The following is a 24,891-nucleotide window of genomic DNA, read 5'->3' as shown; positions in this document are numbered from 1 at the left end:
AAATAAAGAAAAGTCGTTGCCGACCCATTTCGCAAGTATCAGTTGCTTCAAATATACTCAGCTTTGTAAGTCGCAAAGTTCATATTGATCGCGCGGTCAATTAGAAAACAGCACGCATGTAAAATAATGCTTTTTTGCTAATTGTTTGCTGGTCTAATGATTTATATGTACAAGTATATTTACATATATTCCCAGTAAAATTGTAAATTGCTTTTTTAAGTTTGAAATGGGGTAAGTATAAATTTGGGGGTTTAGGCAACTCTCTCATCCGAAGCTGTTTTGATCTTTTCATTCAGTGTATTTTTTTACGTGGCAGATCCCAAACCCAGCACACAACCCTGGGGAGGAATAATTCGCCTTCTCACTTTAGATCACCTTCAAACGGATGTGTTTTTGGCTAACTAGAGGATACTTGGGCTAAAATCATTAGTCTGGAGCCATAGGTAAAATAATAGTTTCCGGCCACTCATACATTCTACACGTGGTTGTAAACTCGGCTCGTGTAAGCGGTGTCTACGCGAACAAAGAAGAAGAAAAGGCTTAGGCACCTCTTTCTTAACAATTATATTTACTAGGAATCCATGGGAAATCGCAAAGAATGCTGCCAATTGTTGGAATGATTGAAGTGATATCCCCTATTTCTTTAATTAATATTTTTTATGCTGTTGCCTTGGCTACTCTAATAGGGAAGCTAATATAACTATTTTTTCTAAAAAATAATAGTAGTAGTAGTAGTAAGTGCTAGAAAATATAAAGAAATTACAACCTCAAGTCATCAAATGGCAAAACTCATAATATTAACAACAACCAAAACATATAATAAAAACAATTTACTCATTACAAATATGTTTTATAGTTATGTAAAAATGCATCTGTGTGCACCGGCACGTATCCACGCACACATACATATGTACATATATATACATATATACATGCATTTTATTGCAAGCTCACAAACGTGCCACACGCAAAATATGGCCAAACACACAGATTATTGGAGGATAGAAATTTTCATGCAGCAAAAGCACAGTGTGTCGAATTTGACGAAATTTCGAATATATTAAATTTGAAAGTTTTATGCTAATAAAATATTTTCTAATAAGAGCATGTTATGTTAGCGAGACTTTGTAAAATTGTACAGTGTTTTCCAAAAAAACTGATATGATTTCTTTAAAACAAACACACTTATTGTTAAGGAAGTTCAACTGTTTTTTATTTAATGTGATATGCAATCGTACAATTAAATTGTGAATATAACATGGAAGTCAATTGACTTCACGACTTTTTTTCAGGAACAAATTCGATGAATCCAATTACCGAGTACTTTTTCCACTAAATTAAGTCATTTATCATAAATAGTACGTTCAATATTGACTCTAATGCTTGAAGAGGGTCTGGTTTAATGCTTAAGATCAATGGCTTCAAATTACCCCTCACGAATTAGTCTAATGGTGTTAAATCACAGCTTCTTGATGGTCACAATATCTTGAAATAATCGAGTCTCCCAATAATTCTCGCAATAATGCGGTTGTTAGACGTATTGTGTGGCACATAATCCCGTTTTGTTGGAACCAGATGTTGTCAAGATCAACTTGTTCTAATTGCCGCCATAAATAGTTGGTTATCATCGATCTATACCGTTCTTCATTGGCAATAACGATGGCACCAGCTTCGCACCAACCACACCAAACCGTCAATTTAAGTGAATGCAATGGTTTTTCATGAATATTTTGAGAATTTTCTTCGCACCAGAATGGACAGTTTTGTTTATTTACCACACCACTGAGCTTCATCGGAGAAGATGATTTTCTTAAAAAAATCGTTTTTGCTTTCTAGTTGTTCAAAAGCAAAATCAGAAAGTTCATGACGTCCAATGGCTTCAGTTCTTGAATGAGAACAATTTTATACGAATGCAAGGCCAAATCCTTTCTCAAAATCCGCCAGGTTGTGGTTTGAGACAGTCCCAATTCTTGAGAACGTATTGGAGTCGACAAATTGCGGTCTTCAGCAACACCTGCCTGAACGGCCGCAATATTTTCGAATATAATGTATATAATTCGACAAGCGTCTTATTGGCACTTGAACATTTGTAAAGAAAATGTACGCTCGAAATTGTCGACAATTCGACGAATAGCGAGCACAGGTCGACCAATATTACGACCATAAAATGGCAAAAGCACACGAAAAGTTGCAATTGGAGAGCTATTATTTTGATAATAAAATTGAATAACCCGTAAATGGTGTTCTTGCTTATATCTTTCAATGAAAATTACAGAAATTTCCATGAAACTGCAAATTTAAATAGTGGTCAATCGAACAAATAACTGATATAAAAGTAAACTGGCATGAAGGTAAAAATTACAGTTTCGGCTTTGAAGGCCAGCGCTAAGAGGGTAGTAGCTTTCAATTCGATCTACTCTGTTACAGTCTCTGAAGAGGCCTGTGAAATAGGAAACAAATTTATTTTTTCTTCGTCAAACTTCGGCCCCACTGTGCACTGCAATTCGCAATGATCGTAATGAAAATTTCTACTTGCAAGTAATAATTTTTGCGCAGCAGCAGTAACAACACCAAAAGCAACAACATGACGGGCAATAAAACCGATAAAATGCAATAAGAAAGTCAACAAAAGTTAGGTGACTGACAAACAGGGTAGCATGCAACAACAACAATACATAAACAATAGCAATCAGCGAAATTACCAGTTTCGCTTTCAAACTTGTGTACGGAACATTTTCATTTCATTCGCAACGCAGCTTGCGCAAAGACAGCTAAATAGCCAAAGAGCTTTAGACGAATTTGTAAGCGGATTACGAAAGTTTTTTTTCAAATTTTAGTCCTTAAAATTGATAGTGCCTAGCTCATATGTGACAAAGTGCAAAAGTGTGTGTGTTGACTAAATACGAAATATAAAATACGAAAACAAATAAACAATAAGCTCCACTAGTAACAAGTAAACAATGAAACCCGCGAATTTGAACGAGCAATATGCTCGCTTCCCGGAAATCTCACGTGAAGAGATGAAAAAATTCGTCAATTGGATACACGCCCAACCGCACATGCAGAATTTGTCCGAAGAGGAGGCGTTGCACTTCTTCCACGCCTCCATGAACAGCATGGAAATGGCCAAACAGGTGCTGGACACTAATCTAACGGTGCGCACACACTGCGATGATTTCTTTACGAATCTGGATTGTGAGCGCTCAGAGCTGCAGCGGGCCATGCGAACAGTGTAAGCGACCGTTATATATAAATATCTGTATAGCCTATGAATGAACTTAGAAATCTGCATAAAATCTGCAAAATTTTCATAGTACTACAGCACTTTACGAATGAGTAAAGACACAATGCGCTGGAACTCGCCGACTAAAATTTCACTAAAACATGTTACGCAAATCAAAATTTAATCGTCGATATCGTAATCATTTTGGTGGTTGTATTTTTTTTCCCCCACATGCGCTGTCCTCTACCTTATCTGCCAAGCGCCGATCACTAAAAAATAATAGCAGAAGTTAATAACCCCATGAAACATTTCACTTGTCAATAGTCAAATGAAATCGATCTGTCAAATATTACTGGCTCATATACACGAGCAACGATGTCAGATTCGTCTCCTGATATTAACCGAATAGTTATTCTAATCGGTTATTAAATATAACCCGAAAGGGTTCCAGTATATTCATAAAATACCGTTAGTTAGGCAGAGCGAAATTAAAACATATACCCACTATAGAAAATCATATACATGAGATATATGTATAAGTACACATGTTTTAATTCTATATTAATTTGTTTTTGTTTTAACCACTTTTAGCTCAATATGTCCGTTGCCAAAAACCACACCCGAGGGTTATCGCGTTATAATCGGGAAGTTAGCTGATACAAATGCATCGAACTTCAATTTTGTGGACTGCATGAAACTGTAAGTAATTGAACATTATAATTTCGATCTTTTTCTCTTACGCCCAATTTATTACAAAAAAAAAAAAAAGAAAAGAAAGTACATACATATTCTGTCAAACTTAATATCTTTATATGTATTTCATAAATCAAATATGCTTTACTTTCTAAAATTGCTCAATAAAGATTATGTAGTATGAAGTATAAAAGTAATAAATTTTGAAATTTTAATGGTTTTGAACCATTTAAAAAAGACTGGCTACAAAGAGAAGCTCAATGTTTGGGTATCACTTGAATTGTCTGTGAAAAATTTAATGGACCGAATTAACATCTGCGATTCTTTGCTGAAACGAAATGATATCGAACCATTTCTGAAGCGAATGGTAACAGGAGACGAAAAGTGGATCAAATACGACAATAATGTGCAAAGCAAGGATTGACGCCTCGAAAGGTTATTCTGAGTGTTTGGTGGGATTGGAAAGGAGCCATCTACTATGAGCTGCTCCTGCCTGATCGAATGATTGATTCTACATTTTACTGTCAACAACTGATGAAATTGGAGCAAGCAACCGAAAAAACGACCAGAACTGATCAACAGAAAGTGCTTCGTCTTCCATCAGGACAACGCTAGACCACGCACATCTTTGATGACTTGGTGAAAACTGGGAGAGCATAACTGAGAAGTTTTGATGCATCCACCTTCCACCACCGGACTACCATTTGTTTCGGTCTATGCAGAACTCCTTTAATGGAGTAAAGTTGGCTTGAAGAGAAGCGTGTGGAAATTACTTGTTGCAGTTTTTCGCCAAGAAACCAGAAACTGAAGGAATAATGCCTCAAGCGAAAAAATGGCAAAAAGTGGTCGACCAAACTGGTACATATTTGGTTCATTAAAGTTCATTATAAATATAAAAAATAAATTAAAGTTTGATTAGAAATACGAAAAGACTAATATTTAACCAAAATGAGAGAAGATCGAATTAGTTGGCGCTGAAACCTCCATTAGATATTTATTTAAAGTACTTCTCCCATTTATAGTTTTTGTTTATATTTCAGCACATGGAGAGATTCTGCTTAGTATTCTTGCCATCTATGTATATATGTACATATATCCCTTGTCAAACAATCTCAATATTAGTACATATGTATATTAGTATTAACATATTAGTAATATCTCTGAAAAACATGACTTGAAACACAAATAAATCGCTTGATTTCAGGTTAAATTAAAAATAATTGCATTTACCGAGTTCTAAAGTTCATTTCAAAGTATACGAAGTTAATTAAGTCTCGTAATTGCAATTAGTGTCAGAGATACATCTGAACATGTGTCACGTGAAGTTTTAAAATTTATATATGTATGTATACATACATATTATAATAAAACGTATGCATCTAATATAGACTATGCACTTGCAGCTCATAATTACTAGAGCCATTTATATGTCAAATGAAGTGACATTAGCTTATTAATTGGAGAGATTACGAACTAATTAGCCGTTTTTTAAGTATTAAAAACAGCGAGCTCATGTCACGTCAATAAACGTTTCATTTAAATTAAAATCGCTGCAAAATAAATACACCTATGTTATAAAGGAGAAGATCCAATTCAAGGTTCCCAACTTTTTTAAGGAAGAAACACAGAAACTTGAAATTTAATGGGGAATGTTTATTATCATTCGGAAGGACATTCTTTGGCATTTATTTTTTGAAGATTATCTCTTTGAAATGTTGGTCAGATGGTCCATCCGTTGAGTCCAATTTTTGCTGACTCATTCGAGCATTTCTACTGGTAACTGACGAATGCCACGCGTGATGTTTTGCTCCAAGGCCTAAATCGAAGAGGAATTTCCGCAGAGACTTTATATATCCCAACAAGAAAAAGTCTAACGGTGTGATATCACACAATCTTGGTGGCCAATCGACCAGCATAAAACGTGAATTTAACTGCGCGCCGAAGTGTTCTCTCAATAAATCCAGTGATTGATGCGATGTGTCGGAAGCGGCGCCGTCTTGTAGAAACCAAATGTCGCCGAGATCACGACCTTCAGGCATCAAATAGTTGGTTATCATGGCGCGCTAATGGTCCCCCTTGGTTACCCTCTGACCGGCATAATTTTTGAAGAAATATGGACCGATCATTCCACGGCCCCACAAACTACACCTAACCGTTTTTCTTTTGGTTGAAATGGCAGCTTCCAAATCTCTTCAGGTTTATCTTTGCCCAAAATGCTGCAATTTAGCTTGTTTACATACCCATTGAGCCAGAAATTGAGCTCATTTCTGAACAAAATTTGGCTCGGGAACGTCGGATCTTCTTGAAACTTTTCAAAATCTCATAAAGCGAAGCGATGCACAACCTGTATTTTGTACGCTTTTAATTTAAGATCTTGACGTAATATGCGCCAAGTCGTTTCAAACGTCAATCTGAGTTGCTGAAAATGGTGCCAAATCGACTCTCCACGATCTTCGTAGATACTTTCAGCTAAGACTGCTATGATTTCCTCACTGCGTGCGGGACGCGGTCTATTCGGTCGAATACAAGGTGCTTTCCAAAGGTGCTTCCTTTGGAACCCACCTTGTATTTTCCAATAATGAATGCCGGATCCCAAGTTGGATGATGATTTTGCGAATAATATGCTCAGTAGACCGATTATGCTTACCATAAGTTGACCGAAGCACATTCTTTACAGAACGTGAATTTTTGTGAATAAAAGGCCTGTTATATGTAATCCTAGTTCAAACCATTAGTAAATCAACCATCTTTAATAGAATTAACAGGTGAGGATGTCCTACGAGAGGCCAAAAATTAGATTCCGTTCATAATCCTCATCATCATCACACACACACGGTCACAAAGAAATACAAAATGCTTTCTCAAATATTGAGGCCAGGAACACTGAGCCATTCCTATGTGACCTAATCTGCGTTTCCAGTTTTTGTACCCCGTTTTTTAGGATAACTATTTTAGTGGCCGACGTTTATTGTTTAAAAACGCGCTTGTAATCAGAATTTTTAAACTGTACTAAGGGAGCATGGAGTGTCACGAGTGAAATTGCGAAGCAGGCATTTTTTAGGTGAATGTGGGTGGTGCTACGCTTTGTAAACCGCTTCTATAACTTCTGCGCGTCACCTGCACCGTGTGTGGGCTTTATAATTCTCCTACTTACCATATTGTTTTTGAAACACATACTAGAAAGTTGGTTAGCAAAATACTTAGCTTGAAACCAATTAATCGGTCACACTTCATAAAAATAACTTTTCATGTTTTATGGCAGATATAAATTAACTATATGCACGAGTTTGTCCACGTTCGTTATATTTGTGTATACGAAGTCGGCTTGATAAGTCCTTGGCGTTGCGGAAGCTATATTTTATAGGATTATAGATTTTATGCGAATCGAGCAATAATACTTTAAACAATATTTTATATACGAGCTTCCCAAACGATATGAATATTAGCAAGTTTGTGTTGCTGCTTTACATATTTTTGAAATTTTACCAATTATACATTTGTCGCTAGCTTACCAGAGCTCGAACTAATGAAACCATTAAACTGCTAGATCTCGCAAAAATGCATTTTTTACAGCAAGAATTAATATTTCTTTATTTTAGAATATAGTTTTTTTATTGCTACATTTTACAGTTATTGCATGATTTTCGATATGTGGATGTCCGAAGATGGCATACGTCCAGGTCACATTATGGTAATGGACTTAAAGGGCGTCACTTTGGGGCATGTGGCACGCATCGGCATATTTCAAATGAAAAAGTTTCTATTCTATTTACAGGTGAGTGCTTTCTAAACTCTTTCTTATAAGATTTCAAACGAAGCATATTACTCAAACGCAGGAAGCTGCCGCAATACGTTTGATTGGTTTCCATTTCATCAATATTGTACCATTTATGGATAAAATTTTGGCGCTGATGACACCGTTTATGAAGAAGGAGCTAACCAGTATACTGTATATACACAATAACCTGGAGGATTTTTATAAATTTGTACCACAGTCTATATTACCTAAAGATTACGGTGGCGATGAGTTGGAATGTGTGGAATTCAGAGGTAGCGAATGTTATTATTCTTATTATATGGGATGTGAGCTATTGTTATTGCTTAATTATTTTGAGACTTCTCTGCATTTTGTTGCATTATTCATTGAATTTAAAAACCCACATTTAATCAAGTATACTTTTCAGAAACCGTTTACGCCAAGCTTAAAGAAAATCGCGAAGAAATGCTGCAATTCGAAAAGCGTCATCAAGTAAACGAGAAATTGCGTCCGGGAAAACCGAAAAATGCCTCGGAGCTATTCGGCATTCAAGGGAATTTCAAGAAGTTGGATATTGACTAAAGCTTTTCGATTTAATAGCATTATTATTATTTTTTTAGTTTTTCAAAAAATAACAAAATTATATCGAAGTGTTTTTAAAATATTTAGTGTTATTCTTTTACTTTTAGTTAAATATTTGAGATCAAAAATTAGATAAATAATGAAAGTTAAAAAAGTTGCGCATTTGCCTTTAAGGCCATTTAAGGGTCAGTGTGACCCTCCGAAAAATCACTGATTTTTTCGATTTTTTTTTTTAAATAAATACATTCCCGACAAATACAAAATGTTTTTTTTATGTTTAGTTATTGGGTGTATAATACAAGTAGTTAAATAAATTGTTGAAATGCCACGTAAATAAAAGGACATCGTACACCACGATTGCAGCCGCATTTTTGATCCAAAAAACAATTTCAAAAAGATTATTAATCTGTAGGAAAGTCGCTATTGCGCTGGGTTTTTTTTTGAAATTTGACAAAATGGTGGCGGTTTGAACAAAATGTATCGAATTCGGCCCTTTTTTCGACAGTCTTTCGTAGAAAAAATTGGAAAGATTTCAAAATAAAAAAAATGCTTCCATACCCAAAATATTCTTATAAAAGTCATCTAGATCTATAGCAATTACAACAAATACATTATTTAATATTTAAAATATTTTCCGCTTTATTTTAATTTAATTATTTAGCAAAATTATGGAATTCAAAATAGGTTCAAGTCCAGTTGTGAATAGTTTCTTCGGATAATACATACATATGTAGATATACACATACCAAATAAAATGTGTATAGATGTTATAGATAAATATGTTATGATAATGCATAAAGTAATTTACAAGCCATTTAATAGTAACCCTTCGTAAAAATCTATACTCAAATAAAATACTTTAAATATATTTACATAAAAATTGAAGTAAAAACAAAAGTAGTTAATATAATAGAAGCACTTATCATATAAGAACCTTTTTTCAATATTACGAAAGTGTCTGATCCATAATGTGAACTTAAATCAGATTTCGTTGACTCAAAACGTCATTTTAGCATGGTATGAGTCTGTATTTTATATACATATGTTTTTATAAGATAAATTATTATTTTATAACTAGAAAATTTTGATGAGTTTATATATTTTTCGACACTTGTTTATATGTTTTTAATTAAATATGAACGAAAAGCAAATAACGATAGTTTTTCACTATTTTCCTTTTTGAATATACAAACTAGTACTTAAAAATACCCTTTGTGGTAGTGTGTAATGCGAAATTATAACTAAGAGAATTATTATTTGATAAGTATGATAATATAATTTATTATACTATGTAAGTATATGTAAGTATGGGTATACATATGTCCATGTAAGTAAGTATGTTTTAATGCATCATATACAAATGTGTTTGCGTGATTTTTTACATTTATGTTTCTATGTATTTTTGCAGATATGATTTTATGAATTCATGTACGGTACGTCTATATATGGTTTATATACAAGTATGCTGCTATATATATGTTTATGTACTTCACTGTTATAATTCTCAAATGGAACAATACTTTAAAGTTACTTAAACATATGTAAATTTATAATTTATACAACTTATTATGTAGGCATATGTTTCGAGTATAGTTAACTACATACATAAATATAGCTATATATATTTACTTTTAATTCCATTTTTACTAGAGATAATTGCGCACTTGAGCCGCAACACTGCAGCTATTTGCATTACCCATAGAAGGGCATTTGAAATTCAATTACATTACTAACTAAACTAAACTTTATTTACAAGTCTTAAAACTACTTGGTAAATGGGAAAACTTAAGCAAAATGTCAAATTGAAAACATATTCGAGTGCCCAGCACTTCGTTGTAATTGTTGTAAATTGTGTAATGAAGGCAAGTAATTGAAAGCGAACGCACTTCTTACCAATTTAGAATCTCACTTTACGCATACATTAATTTTTTCCTCAAAAAATTAACTTCATTTCCTCACAAGCGTAATGGAAAGCGGCGAACTTTCGACCATTGTCGCTAATGAATGTTTCTTCGTCACTGCAGCAGCTGCTGCTACTTTTGTTACTGCACTTTGCATTTTAGCACGCAACGCAGTTGCAGTTTTCTTAAGTTTTCCTGCGCCTTTGCTGCTTTTCTTATTGCTGCAGCTGCGGCTCATTGGTATTACATTTTGTGTGGACGCTGTTACTTCTTGCTTGCCGACATTTGAACACGCGTCCTCGGCTCATCATCACATCTGCGTCGGTCGTAGCATGCCACAAGACATCGATGTTGCCGCTCCGCTAGCTGCGCTATGCATGGTGGCCATTGTTTGTTGCAACGCTGCAGCAGCCGCACGGTTGCGCGAATTACTTCTTGACGCCGACATATTCGATGATGCACCACCACTGATATTTCCATTGCCACCGCCACTAAGCATACGTTGATGATGTTGTTGTTGTTGCTGCTGTTGCTGAGATGTTAACTGAGTCATAGCCTGTGTGACATTCGATCCTGGCGCGGTTATTGTGGCCATATTGGCGGCACCCACATTATTATTGGGAGCTGCGCTGGTGAGTTCCCAGCTATTGCCGCGTTGTACCAAAGCAGTAATGGGCAGCTAGTATGTGTGGAGTAGAAAAGAAAACATAATTAGTGTGCATTTTATTTTACAAATTCATATACATATTTACTAGAAACAAATTATTTATTTACCGGTATATTGACGCGTTGCACGGAGTACGTTGAGCCACGTAAATTTCCACCGCCGCTATTACTATTCCCAGCATTGCTACACTGCGGCACCGTGCGCAAATATGTATTAGAGGGCAATTTCAATAACTCCGCTGCTGCCCCCGAGGCCACTCCTACGCCAGCAGCATTGGCAGCGGCAATTGAGCTCATCGAGTTGTTAGAGGAACTGCCGAGAGTAGACGAATTTGAGGCGGATTGCTGATGACTTACTTTCGATGCACCGTGCTTATCCTTTTTGTTGTTCATTGTGTTTTTGTTATACAGTGTTGATTGAGATTGTTGTGACCCAGACATTGAAGTTGTTGTTGTGACGGCCATCATATTATTATTGGAATTCTTACTACCACAACCAACATTTTGTTGCTGTTGTTGTTGTTGTTGTAGACCCATTGCCGATACCGTTGTCGTCATGGTACTAACGGTTTTCGCCAAACTATCGCTAGCGCTAGCAATAGTTGGTCGTGTCTGTGCACAAGTGGCCGAATGACGCGACCAATGCATCTGTTGGCAGGGATAATCACAATACGATGTATTCCAACAGCAATAGAACTGTGCCTCTCGGCCACAATTTGAACACCACTGCTTCTTTTTAGTTTCCTCAATGGATCTCAAACGTTCTTGCTCGCATTGCTTGCGTATCTCGTTGGAAATACGTGTTTTCTCGTTCTCCATGCTTTTACGCATTTCGGAGAGCATCAAATCAGAGGTGCGTTTGAGTTCGGCAATTTCTTGTTCATACGCTTGCTTAGTGCGCTCAAGCTCTATTTTTAGTATTGTTATTTTAGCTTGTAAAACGGGTTCATCGCCTTCGGACATCTCTAACATGGTGTCCTCCATAACAGATATAAAGAAGTCCGTTAACTAAATAATAAATAAAACGACAATTAATCCATGCAATATTATTAATGAATACAGTTACAGTTATATTTCACTTACCTTATGCGCATTCTCTACCAGCGTCTGACACACCGGACCCGCTTGTGAGGGAAACATAGTCGTGCCATCCGATTTTAATGGACCGTTAGGACGTTGCATCAACCTTGGTGGACCTCGGCAAATCGCATCCGTAACCATTGATGTTAAACTAGCTGTTACAATATCACCACTGGATGTGCTGGCCGCGTTGATTGCGTTACTAGGAATGCCTACCGCTTGTGGTGTAGGCAGTTCAACTGCTGAGGATATAGACACGACAGCGTTACCACTACTGCCATGAATGTTGTTGCCAATCATAGGTATATTTGAACACAAAGCAGCTCCTACCGTAGGTGTCAACATATTAGACGATGGTTGAGATAGACCCGCCAAAGGCGGTGGTGCTGACATAGTGAGTGGAGTAAGTAGAGCAGTTCCGTTTGGACCAATACTGCCATTGCAAGTGACAAATGGTGTCACTATTGCCGCGGAATTGATGGCAACATTCGGTATGGGATTCGTGTTAACCAACATGTTATTATTGTTGTTTGTGCTACCGGCATTATTGTTGTCACTTAACACCGCAACCACTGCGGGTGTTTTGGAGACGGCGGTAAGAGGTGGCACTGGTATAGAATGTGTGGTGGTATTGTTGCTACTAACGGTGGCATTTCGTGGAGGCTCATGCGGCGACCAAGCTTGTCTTGGTATGGAGACCATACTGTTCTTCAAGAGCGTCCGTTTCAAGTCATTACTATTTGCTAAGGGCGATGTAGACGGCGGCGGTAGAGCAGGCGATGAAAGTGGTGCGCTGGAAAAGTTATTGCGTGTTACACTAGCATCAGGCGTAACGCGATTCGGAAATGATTTGCGTGCCCGTTGAAGCGGCTGAAGTGACTGCATGGATTGTGATTGAGATTGCACTTGAGGCGGTGAGGATGACTGGGGTAATTGGTGTTGTTGTTGCATTGTAGGGCGATTCGCTGCATTATTTGCTGATATTGTGTTTTTTTGTGTCGGCGGCTGTGACTGAATAACAGCAGATGACGGTAATGGACCATATGGCACACCTCGAGTATTCGGTCGTTTATTAGGGGGACTTATATGGATACCAGCCGACGTTTGCGCATTTGGCATATCCATTGCAGTAGCGCCCTCCGGATTTGCTTGAGCAAGAGTTTTGAGTGCAACTAGACTTGGTTGAGTGTTGCGATTGTTTTTGGCATTCACACGTTGGATCATAGTATCGCCAACACGAACCGCATCGGTTAATACGGTAGTAGGTGTATTGGTTGCATTATCGCCACCAGACGATGTTGTGTTCAGCTCTTGCTGTCCAGTATTAGCTGTGGCGATTGTGGGTTCCTCCTCATCTGACATTACTTCTTGTTTAACGAGCGACAAGTTCGGCAGTACAGCCTGCACTGCAACCACAGGTAATGAAACATGCGCATTAGTATCAACGTTTGCTTTTGATGTTGGCACAGCTTCCGTTGTGACCTTGGACGCTTTTTCGTTCATATGTTTGTTGTTCTGTGCACTTATGTTGGCCACTACTTGCATGTCTGCTTCATCGTCCGAAGTAATTTCTTTCTTTATCTCAATAAAAGGAACCAAATCTTTTAGTATGTGCGTATTTGCGGTGGATTTGGTAGTACTTTTTTTACTGTCCTCAGTTTTATTCGTACAACTGCTGCTGCTGTTGCTGCTCTCTGCGCTCTTGTTTGCATTACCGTTATCATTATCAGTACTATTTGTGGAACTAGTTGTTTGTATACCGGTTGCAGTATCCGTAGCCGCACCCTCTGGCTTCGCATCACTGTCAACGTTTGCTGGAGCCTCTTCTGTTACTGTGCCCATTGCCACTACCAACTTTGCAGATTCATCGGGTTTTCTCATTGGACCCTCCTTTGATATCTTCTTAATCGTTACACCGTGCTTATTCTTAACTAAGTTCTCCATTAAGGCTTGAGCATTATTTGGTGATGAAGATAATGGTGCCGACGTTACTACGGCAGCAAGCTCTTCCTTTACACCAGCTGTTTTCTTAGCTTCCACGTTCAATTTTGTAACGTTGGAGCAATTTGAGTTAGGTACTGCTAGAGAGGTTGCAGCTTTGCTGTCGGAACCAATTGCTACTGTTAATGCGTTTGCATTTGTTTTAATCGTAAGCATTGGAACACGTGGTTCATGCTTGGCATGCTTCGTGCGTGGACGCTCGGTTGAATCAGTCACTTTAGTGGCACTACCCACACTACAGGCGCTTGTATTTACACTTACGCCACAAGCATCCATGCCATACTTACGTTTGACACTGGTTTCCGCATTGCCATCGACATTACCAGTAAGAATGGCACCGGTTAATAAGCGCGGATCAGTTTCTTCCTTATCAAATTTTATTACCTTCGGCATTGGTAGCTCCAGCTCTTCTCCAGCCTCTTTTTTGTGTTCGCTAGAGGATTTGCGTTTCAAAATGACGGCGGTCACCTTTGACGAATTACTATCGTCAGAACTTGCTTTGCTAACCACTTCATACTTAGGCGTAATTATGGCTGCCTTGACATCACCAGCACTACAACTGCCACTTGTACTTGTAATACTACTTGACTTCTTATTTGGACTAACAGAATGATCCGAATCGTTGCTCGACTCTGTAGTACATGCTTTTTTTATAATCGACAAATGATTATCCGCCGTCTTAACAATTTTGTATTGTAACGAAGGTTTCGGCACCAATGCCTGTTGCCGTTTCATATAGTCCATAACACCGGGTATCATCATTTCCAATTGCTGCAGCTCCTCAGTCGGTTCGTAAGGGGTTTTGAATTTGGCATACTTAAACGCCCCCACTTTAATTCTAATCTTCTCAATATGCACCTCAACTTCTTTAATACAATCGGCCAGCTCGCGCGCCGAACGCTTGCCAGTTTGTGTATTTGGATCCTGCTCCGAATACAGAAAGCAATCTTTGATCGGCACAAAAGCGCGATCATGTTCGCCGAAAAAGCGTACATTCACATGTGAGAGTCCTTGTCCGGGACCCATAGCTTTTGCTGGCCAATACGGAAATCCCTTCAACTTTGCCCAAAGTAATAGATGTGGCTGCGCGCAAACATCCACAAACCAATCAGTACGCGTATTGGCGTTCAAATAGCATTCGCCGCAGGTATCGATTTCATTGGTTTCCTGCCGACAAACTTTCAATATGGCTTTGGCAGTGAACACCTCTTTACTAGAGCCTGGAATAAATGAATTTTCTTTTATAAAAATGGAAAACGGTTAATGTCCTATTTCTTTGTGCTAACTCACTGCCACTGCTAAGGATGAGAGCATTGTGTAGTATCCATTTTGTTTCGTTGAGGAACTCTTCGGAACAACGAAAGGCGCGTTTCTCTATTCTCTCCTGTAACGTGGTGAATGTAACCGGGTTTGCAATGTACTTGGCGTAATGTAATAGAAAACTGTCGGTGTATAGGAACTTGGAATACTGCAATGGCAAATTGAAAATGAAGAATAAGTAAATAAATAATGCCGCATAAAACAAATAATTCTGAATTTCCCTAAAGCTGCTGGCGATAATTGTATTAATATCATACATATATGTACATACATACATATGTATGCATGGAAAGTGAAATTTCTTTTATTATAAGTAAATTAGCTGAAATTATAAATTTTATAAAATATTACAATAATTATATAGTTTGCTGGTTGACAAGGGCTAATTAGCTAAGTGAAAACTTATCCTTCATTAAGTTAAACAATTGTTTAGCAATTTAATTATAAAACGTAATTACATAGTATTAGTCGCCGTAATTTTTCTTAGCCAACCTAAAAAATTCAAACTTTTTTATGGATTTATACTTAATATAAATAAACATAACTATAAATATTTCCCCTGCGATGATTTAATGTGTAAAAAGATTTTAATAGCTACAAATATGTACATATATATAAGTAGAGGTGCATCAAGACTTGAAATAGGTCAATATCCATATGCATAAGTATACAATATACATATATATATTTATACCTACATACATACATACATATATCTTAATATATATACATATGTAGCATTTTCCATCAATTATATCACTACTGCGTACCGTTAGGCAGCAGATAAACCCCAAATATAAGTATCAACTATCTGAAAGCGTTTCGGATTGCATATACATATATAATATATGTATATACATACGTAGGTATATTATTATTAACAAAAGTAGCAAAAGAACGGGCAAGTAACAACATGAGTGTAATGTGAGTGGAATGAGGAACAGGTAAGCAAATAGAAAGTATGTAGTGAGGAGTGTTGCATATATACAAATACAAATATAACGCTCTTAACCGGTAAATTCGCCGCAATCTTCAAAAGAGAAAAAAAAACCGAGGCCATAGCGTATGCAACAGAAAAGTATCGAAGAGCAAATGTAATCTGGCAATAAAAGAGTAGTACTTGTATTAAACAAGTTTGCTACATATCCAACAAACCCGGACATAATTGATGGAATTCGTAATATCAAATACATAATCACTTATTACGAACAAATCGAGCCAAACATATGTACGTGCTTATATTAAATTGTTAATTCATATATAGATATACATATAAATATTTATATATGAGCATATCAAACGTTTGTTTGCAATCTATGACTTATCCTTGCATTCACGGCATTAGCCAGCCATAAAATTTCTATGTTAGATAATTGTAAAGTATATCATTTAGTTGAATTAAGACCCGGTGAATAATGATTGACGCTCAATCTATGCGCTGCTCACATTTTTACCCACATATTTACTTAAATCTATGGATTTATGCATATTTTCTGGGTTTGCAGACCAGTAAACATGGGCTGTTGACTAACCCTTTCTAAAGAAGACATTTCAGCGACATGCACATTGGATCATAATATGTACTATATAGATACATAGACATATAAACGAATATTTTTGGATATTTTATTTCAACTTGCTTTTTCTATATTGTATATAATATTAATTACTTATGTATATCTTAATAATTGAATATAATAATAAAATGATCACTAAAATATGAAATTCTTTAACAGTTCATTAATATAAGAGATTTTCAGTTCAAAATATGCACCAGACATTGGGGGCTCAAGCTAAATTCTACCAAACAAATTATTACTCAAAAACCTTTTCAAAATTACCATTTGAGGAATGTTTTAAGCTATAGCAACAATAACAACAGTTAATTTATTTCCACAAAAATACCGATACAGACTGGATTATTTAAATATTTTTTTTATATTTTGGCTATTTTCAAATTGAAATGCTTAATTAAGTGTTAAAATGTACATTAAATGGTGCTTACACACCGATCATTACAACACATTCTAATTGGTATTTAATCTCTATTGACTATTGAAATATTGAAAAGTATAATGTGTTTTTATTGCAAATCATTGTGCGTATTATCAAGTTTAATAACTCTTACTTTGTTGGTATGGTAAGTCATAAACAAAATTATTTGTCATAACAGCAATTATGACTAAGAAAATAAAGGTTATTTGATATAATATAAAATGTATATCTATATCTTATTTAATTATTTAACTTTTTGCAAAGTTACATCGATGAATATACGCACTTATTAAAAAAATAGTATAGTAAGTTTTATATACCTATAAATAAATGCAGATTATCTAACACCATTGTGTGATGAGTAAGCATACTCTACTCATAGGGTACTTGTTAAAATTGTCTAAAAATTAAAACTACTTTGATTTCGATAACCAGGAATATTTTTTGCAGCCGTATTGTAATATAAGAAAAACATAAAATAAATGAAATGATTACGAAATAAGCTCAGTATAATTAAATTTAAATATACATATATGTATACTTCTATATACAGTGCCACAAAATACATATGCAAATATAAAAATACGCATGTATGTACGGCAGATTTTTATATACATACTACATACAATATACGTACATATGTATGCTATGTAAATTTGTAGTCATATCAAGCAAATTGAAAGTTAAAACAACGATTAGTTGTTGCTGTCTCAGCTGTTGCCGTAGTAGCTTTTGCTCTATAAAATTCAACCAAGCTAAAACAAAATCTCCAATATGCTGCAGTAGAGACAAGTTCGTGAAATCCACGATGACGATAACATACACGAAGCAAATAAAAAAATAACAAACAAATGTGATAGCAAAGAAGACGAAGCGTCATGTGATGAAACAAAATACAATTGACCAAATGAATAACAATAGGCAAAACTTGGTTGTGCGGTATCTGAGGCGAAATAAACGCCAAAAATACAGAACGAAATACTATTTTTAATGTTTTATATTGTTTTTTTATATTTAACACGCAAAAATACAACTGCGAGATAAACAATTTTTCATTAATTCTGAAATTACATAAATGCAAAATGGTGTTAAACTTACAAGAACGTAAAAATCATTCCGAAATTTGGTCTTCTATTTCTTTAAATTTTGACACACATTTACATCGGTATACACATATAGTTTGTGTGTAATTTTAGATATCTACTCACCCCTTTAACCATTTTCATGCGTTTCAAAGCAAACGAAAGAAGCTGACTCAGCACATCTAAGGACATCTCATTGCGACGAGAACTGCTGTTGCAACGACGAAAAAATATCAAGAGGTTAAATTGAATTTTAGATATTAGATTAATACAAAATGTTTTACTTCGAATGCTATTTTCTCTAAAAGCAAAGTTTTTTAGCATAACTACAATTAAGTCGTTAAAGCTACTTTAGATAATTGTCAATTCAAAATGTTAAAAAATCGAATTCAACATTTTTAGAAAAAATGTTTTGCAGCAGCTAAAATGCCCATTATAAATTTATGTAGAATTTTCGAACATGGTTTTTGGAAAAGTATTTTAGTTGTTTAAACAACTTTTAAGAAAGAGTTTTGATTTTCTATAAAAACTATTTCACAATATAAAAATTATGGTTTAGAAATGTATTTTATTGGCTTAAACCATTGCTAAATAAAACATATTTTTTTTATTCAATGAGGAGCAAGACCAATTGATATCAATCAAGTAAAAAATAATACCGCAAACAATTTTACGATTCATTTGATTCCCGTTTGATTCCAAACAAAAAATAATTTCGTAAATATTTACGGTATAAAAATAAGTTTAATCATAAAAAAAAATTAAATGTATTGATGAGGTGTATAATTTACCGTTTGGGGCCATTAAGTACGTTCTCCACACTCATGCACTCTGGGCATACCCATGAATCATCTAATTTTGTGGCCGCTGTCACCTTAATGCAAGTACAATGGAAGCAGCGCACACATTTGGAACACGGAAATAGATCGGCACACTCACGACATTTCCAGCAAAAACTATCCCAACCTCTCTGGAAATTTTTTTATATAAAAAATTAACATATTATTTTTTTTCAACAGACAAAATTTATTGCACTTACCTTTGGAGGTGGTGCCCAATAATTTATTAAGCGTGCCTCTACACTATCTACATTAGACGTTGTGGCAATATTTACTGGCGCCTCACGCTCCAACGTTGTGTCCAGCAAAGAATTTGTACTCCCCACAAAAGCAGCAACCGATGCATTGCTATCATTCATTGTATTATTCTCGACCACCACTAAATTTAAATCCTCATCTTCACCAACATTGACAAAGCTACGCTCGCCATCATCCGCTTCTGAGGAAACTTCGCCTTCATCATGTTTGACACGACTCAAAAACTCCATTTGTTTCTGTACAAATTCCGAATTTTGTGAACGCATATTAGTGCGTTTAAGCATCTTCTCATCAGATGGCCAGCGTTTAAGCTTGCCGGTTGAGGTATCCAGAATATCCTCACTTTTGCGATTGACGCTCTTGCTGCGTGAACGTCGCTGCAAGTTGCTCGATGTCGAACTTCCACTATCGTCTTTCAAAGGAGCGAATTTGCTATGTTTACGCTGTTTTTCGCCGTGGTAATGATGATTATTATAGTGATGTTGTTGTTGTTGCGTGTAAGTTTGTTCATTAGCATCCTTTGGCGCACTCTTTTGGCGCTTTCGCACTGCGTCGGTTACAAATTCACTCAAGACCTTTGATTCATTCACAGAACGTTGGAGTGCGAGAAATTCACGAGATAACGGTGTACTACTTCGTGCAAGAAAGCGTGCGTTTTGATGTTGTTGATTATATTGTAACGAATCCGGAGATTTTTCTTGACCAGGAGAGTTTAGTTTATCTGCATCTGAGACAACAGACTCAGCAACCTCATCGATTGTTCTGCGCGAGCTATTGGAAATTCGACTAGACGATGAACTGTGCACACCTGCTTGAGTGCTGTCCATCGGCTGGTCATTCATCATCTGTACCATAACAAGTTTATTATTTTTTGTTTTCATTGGCAACATTTTAGGCTTCACGGTCAATGCGGAAACAATTTGCACCGGTACTGGGCAAATACCCACACCTTCTATAGACGATTCGACTACTGCCTCGGTTTGTGAATTCAGCTTGGGTAAGGAGTTAACCAAAGTTGTTGTTACTGTGACTGCACTACTATTATCAATTTGGCTTACTTGCTCAGTATGTGCATCAATATCAACTGTACCTTGTTCTAATGCGTTAAGACCTGTTAGCTTCAAGTTCCGTTCATTTTCTTTATAATCATCACACTCATTGAAATCATCTCCTACAAAGCTGCCGCCTTCAGTGTCAGGCACCTGCTGTTTATCTTCTCTCACTTCTTGATCATCTTGATCATATCCTACGTCCATATTTTCTTCGATACCTTCACTACAGTCCTCCTCCTCCATATCCGCATCTTCCATCTCCGTTACCGTCAAAATATTCGTAGAGATCAGGCCGCTTTTAACGGCCGGTACTAAGGGGGTCGTTGTGACAACAATATGCTCATACGCCGGACCCGGTATTGAGTCGACGCTGTCTTCAGCAGCCAGCGTATTTTTCTCCATTACAGGGTTGATGATATCATGGGAATGATGATGTGTTCAAACTCAATGCTAAATACGTACGCAAAGGAATGGAAATAATTAAGAAAATAATTAGTATGATTGTTCGAATTAATTTAATTAATTATGTAAAGAGAAATAAAATAGTATACACAAACACCAGCAATGACAAAAAAGAAAAGGTTAAATACACGCCTGTGGTGTATGACATCCAAGCCGAATGAACGTTGTTGCTGATCAGCTTATGTGCTGTACGTTCATCGTTTTCACAGTCACTACACCGGCTACCTTCGTCTGCTGCGATGAATATACACGAAGCACAAGTAAATTACATATATACAGCCGATTAGAAAATTGTTATTCTTATTGTTATTGCACGCCTACAAAACGTAGATACCAACAAATGCCGAAAATAATTTCCCATACCCCCCAAAATGCTTTCGCAACGAAAACATCCATCCCAACAACTACTTACAGGTATGAAAAGAAATACTCGTATACCGTACAATGCAATGTGTATAAAAATACGTATACATACATACATACATGCATTCAGAGTATAGGCGTTTTTTTTTTTTTGTTGGACAACAAACGATAAGTATTCTCCAATTTCTAAAATATTGTTAGCTGTAGTCATCTCTTAATTTCCATTGTTACAAAGATGTATATACAATATTTAAAAAAGAAACTTTACAAATATTATACAAATATTTACTACTTGGTAACTTTATAGAAAATAAATACCGTACTGACGATTATGTAAATGTGATGGGTACCCCAATGCAATAACGCTACATTTTACGAAACTACTATGCTTAATAATTCAATAAACCCGATTTTAAAATATGATAGCTGGCAAAAAGAAGTTTAATATCAACATTTAGCAGACTAATAGAAGAAGCCTTATGTTTACCAGTCACACAAATCAACAATATATACTCAGAGACAGGGTTTTGTTATTACTTAAAAAACAAGCCAATGATTGCACCAAACAAGAACTTGATATTTATCGGTCGGATAGTTCGGCAGCTATATGCTACAGTGGTCAGATCTGAATTTATTCGGTTATTTTACCGTTGACTCGAGCAATAAACGTTGTGTATGGCAGCTATTTGCTATAGTGTTCCGATATCGACAACATCTCAAACAAAAAAAAAGTGAGGGCTGAATCAACTCAGCTCGTTACGCTTTGTAAATATTTTTATACGGTCTCCGACTCTGTTCAAGGTATATATGTAAATAGCATTTTTCAACTGAATGTGTTGTGTTTTTATCAGGTCAAATTAAAATTAACGTGTTTTCTTGGACAATGGTACTATCATATAGTCATTCATTCCAAACAGAAATAAATGAGGAAACTTTGGTAACAAAGCTAAAACTCCTCTTTAGATGACAGTTTGTTTTCCTTCTCCCTTTTACAGCCGCATGCATCAACAATTGCAGCACACAAACACAAATAATCATTAGAAAATTCGGACAGATCAGCAAAACTGTGGGCAACCATAGTCTAACAAAACGGGATTTGCTTAGACTTGCCAATACATGGTACACTGCAGATGTATTAAAAGTTGGGACCATCCATTCGTACAATGAGGCAAGCCAAATAAAAAAAATATATATTTAAATAACATAATGAAATCATTTAATATTAACTATATAAAGTATACTTACATTTTGTGCCCTAAAGATCAAGTTGTCGTGATCTTACAGCCGCACTCACTCCTTTTACCACTCTTCTCAATTGTCGTGACCTGCTGAGTTTCGTGAGTAGCTTACATTCGTAACCATGGAGTGCCAGCTCTTCCTTATTTCCAACAGTCCAATAGCCTGCTTTATGTGATTTACATACATATATGTATGTATGTTGCTTCCGCTGCTTGAAATAGCTGTCACTGCTGACCAGCAGGACTATGGCGTTGTATCGATTTCTTTGCCGGGATATAGCTTCAAGCTTTTATAAAGTCTACAGGGCAAAATTTATGATTGCTTTGAAAAGTATGGTTCCTCTAATCTGATTAATAAACCAATATTTGCAAACTACTATTTGTAAGCTTTGTAAGAACTGAATGTCAGTGGGTGCCATCAATGCATTTCCCACGATTTGCCTACAATCCACACCGTTTCCACGCTGTCAACACTAGTAATATTTAGGTACATATAAGCAAGAATAATTGTTTTATGCATATGTACTCATATAATTTTACTTTTTAATGTTCAATACTTGAAATCGCTCTTCTTCGTCGACTTTGTCGCCTTCACGATTCGCAAATCAAATCGTTCACTTATTTGTAAGTGCAAACGTACATTTATACACACAAATTTATATGTACATATTTGACGTTTTAGTTTTTTCTAGTCCATTTTTTGCTTACGGTTTGCTGTTCAAAATAATCAAGTTTCCATGAATTAAAAATTGATTCACCAAAATATGCAGATTTTCACTCAATTTATAAACAAAACCATTTTTCTAACTTTACTAATAAATTTTCATTTATTTTTTATACAATTTCCAATATTATTAGCGTTTATGTCGTCGCTCGCGCGGCCATGGCTCGTTGTTGTCTGTCCGTCTGTCGGTCTTCCCTGGCTATTTTGCTTCGTTGTTGTTCACGAGGTCTCGCCTATTCGCATTTCGTCGCATATGCAAAGCCAATACGTATATTTGTTTTTGTTTGCTTGCTCTTTACACTCTGTACGCTCACGTCGAAGCGAATATGTAAATTGGTATGTATGCATGTAATGTTTTAATGTGGTTAACGCAATTAAACTATGCCGATTTTATTTATTGAAATTAGACCATAATATTAAAAAATAAATACTTATAACAAGCAACTACTCCCGGAATTTAGCAATTTCTAATTCGTCATTCGATTTCATTTAAATATATGAAAAAAATGAAATAACAAAAACAGTTTCGCCTCATTTTTCGCTGCGTTTTTTATTTTCGCTCAGCAGTTCTCTTATCATTTGTTATATTCTCTTAAATTATCAATATATTGTTTATAAAAAACATTTATGGTTGATTTTTATTAATTGACTTTATTTATTTAAAAATAACTGCATTTAAAAACAAAAATCTGCAAAAATATTGGGAAATAGTATATTGGTGTCCATTAACACTTAATTATATTCACACAAATAAATAAAAATATAACAAATTGTATATCTTATAATAATTACCTGCAGTTATGAAAATTATATATTGCTTACAATTTTTAGAAATTGATGAGCTTCCCGATTTGTCGTCCATTCCGGTCTTCTCAGCCAAATACTTATCCTACAAGATTTCCCAAAATGCCTCCAAGGTTTGAAGTTGTTTGCTCAAGGAGGTGATGTTGTCTAAGAATAGTCTTATATACTAATAGAAAATTTTTCAATGCACTTATACAATATAACTGGACATAGACAACAGAACCGTATATAGGATCGTTGTTATTAGTTGATGTACAGAAAATAAAAGTGTGTAAGTAAGGATTTTATTAAATTTATTTTATTCAGTTCAGAAAACATTTTTATTTATCGTGTATTCTAATTCAATTATTCGACATCTTATCAAAACTCATTTATCAGTAGAAACAATTTAAATCCAAAGGCTTTGTGATATCTTCTATAGCTTAACAAATTGTTTGGTACAACTTTTTAAAGGGACACTTCCGTGTTGTACCTAACCCAACTTAAACCGCTTAACACATTTGTTTATCACAAAGGATTTTTTACGTCAGTATTAAAAGCAAGCACAAATATTATTTTATTGTTGTACGAATATTTATTTTCATAATAATTCACAATAATAATATATTCCTGATATATGTATATGCATACAGAGACTCAATGTAAAGGCATTTCTTATAAAACAAACTAACTATTATAAAGAATGCATTGGTTATTTGCCACCTTTGTGGAAAATGTACATTTTATTTTATTTATGGACTTTAATGATCTATAATTGCTTTAGAAATCTATATTATGCCATTTAACCTACCAGATACATTGGTTTATTTTAATTTTTATAATTTCTTTTGCCTAATATGTAAAAATTAAGT

The 24,891-nt window shown here is 35.5% G+C and overlaps 2 protein-coding genes across 6 annotated transcripts; one reads left to right on the top strand and one right to left on the bottom strand.

Annotated features, from left to right (window-relative positions):
- Positions 1-2,705: 2,705 nt before the first annotated feature.
- On the top strand, positions 2,706-8,337 carry LOC120766670 (alpha-tocopherol transfer protein-like). 2 transcript variants are annotated; one of them, XM_040092308.1, is made up of 5 exons: positions 2,706-3,232; positions 3,815-3,922; positions 7,523-7,691; positions 7,753-7,966; positions 8,101-8,337. In XM_040092308.1, the coding sequence occupies exons 1-5, from the start codon at positions 2,961-2,963 to the stop codon at positions 8,253-8,255; spliced, it is 918 nt and encodes a 305-aa protein (XP_039948242.1). In that variant the 5' UTR covers positions 2,706-2,960; the 3' UTR covers positions 8,256-8,337. The 2 variants fall into 2 exon arrangements, with proteins under 2 accessions (XP_039948242.1, XP_039948243.1); XM_040092309.1 differs by having other exon boundaries at positions 2,961-3,232; positions 7,547-7,691; positions 8,101-8,255.
- A 1,317-nt stretch (positions 8,338-9,654) lies between these two features.
- Positions 9,655-23,555, bottom strand: LOC120766669. Of its 4 annotated transcripts, XM_040092304.1 has the most exons (9): positions 23,053-23,554; positions 22,520-22,985; positions 19,340-20,899; positions 19,092-19,270; positions 18,427-18,511; positions 15,194-15,371; positions 11,906-15,141; positions 10,931-11,830; positions 9,655-10,835 (listed from the first exon to the last, which is right to left on the bottom strand). In XM_040092304.1, exons 3-9 carry the CDS (start codon positions 20,849-20,851, stop codon positions 10,467-10,469), a joined length of 6,459 nt encoding a protein of 2,152 aa, XP_039948238.1. In that variant the 5' UTR covers positions 20,852-20,899; positions 22,520-22,985; positions 23,053-23,554; the 3' UTR covers positions 9,655-10,466. The 4 variants fall into 4 exon arrangements, with proteins under 4 accessions (XP_039948238.1, XP_039948239.1, XP_039948241.1 ...); XM_040092305.1 differs by having other exon boundaries at positions 18,427-18,508; positions 22,520-23,554; XM_040092307.1 differs by having other exon boundaries at positions 11,906-15,123; positions 18,427-18,508; positions 22,520-23,553.
- Between the last annotated feature and the right edge of the window lie 1,336 nt (positions 23,556-24,891).

This window comes from Bactrocera tryoni, chromosome 1 (genome assembly GCF_016617805.1).
Source record: "Bactrocera tryoni isolate S06 chromosome 1, CSIRO_BtryS06_freeze2, whole genome shotgun sequence".
Lineage (NCBI taxonomy): Eukaryota > Metazoa > Arthropoda > Insecta > Diptera > Tephritidae > Bactrocera > Bactrocera tryoni.
This window is presented reverse-complemented; position numbering and strand designations above follow the sequence as displayed.

Bases quoted from the DNA above. Each gene is read 5' to 3' on its own strand.
- LOC120766670 (XM_040092308.1), top strand. From the start codon at position 2,961: ATGAAACCCGCGAATTTGAACGAGCAATATGCTCGCTTCCCGGAAATC. The intron at 3,923-7,522 runs GTAAGTAATTGA...TTTAGAATATAG, and splicing joins TTTGTGGACTGCATGAAACT to TTTTTTTATTGCTACATTTT. The intron at 7,692-7,752 runs GTGAGTGCTTTC...ACTCAAACGCAG, and splicing joins AGTTTCTATTCTATTTACAG to GAAGCTGCCGCAATACGTTT.
- LOC120766669 (XM_040092304.1), bottom strand. From the start codon at position 20,851: ATGGAGAAAAATACGCTGGCTGCTGAAGACAGCGTCGACTCAATACCG. The intron at 11,831-11,905 runs GTAAGTGAAATA...TTTATTATTTAG, and splicing joins TGGTAGAGAATGCGCATAAG to TTAACGGACTTCTTTATATC. The intron at 10,836-10,930 runs GTAAATAAATAA...CACACATACTAG, and splicing joins TGCAACGCGTCAATATACCG to CTGCCCATTACTGCTTTGGT.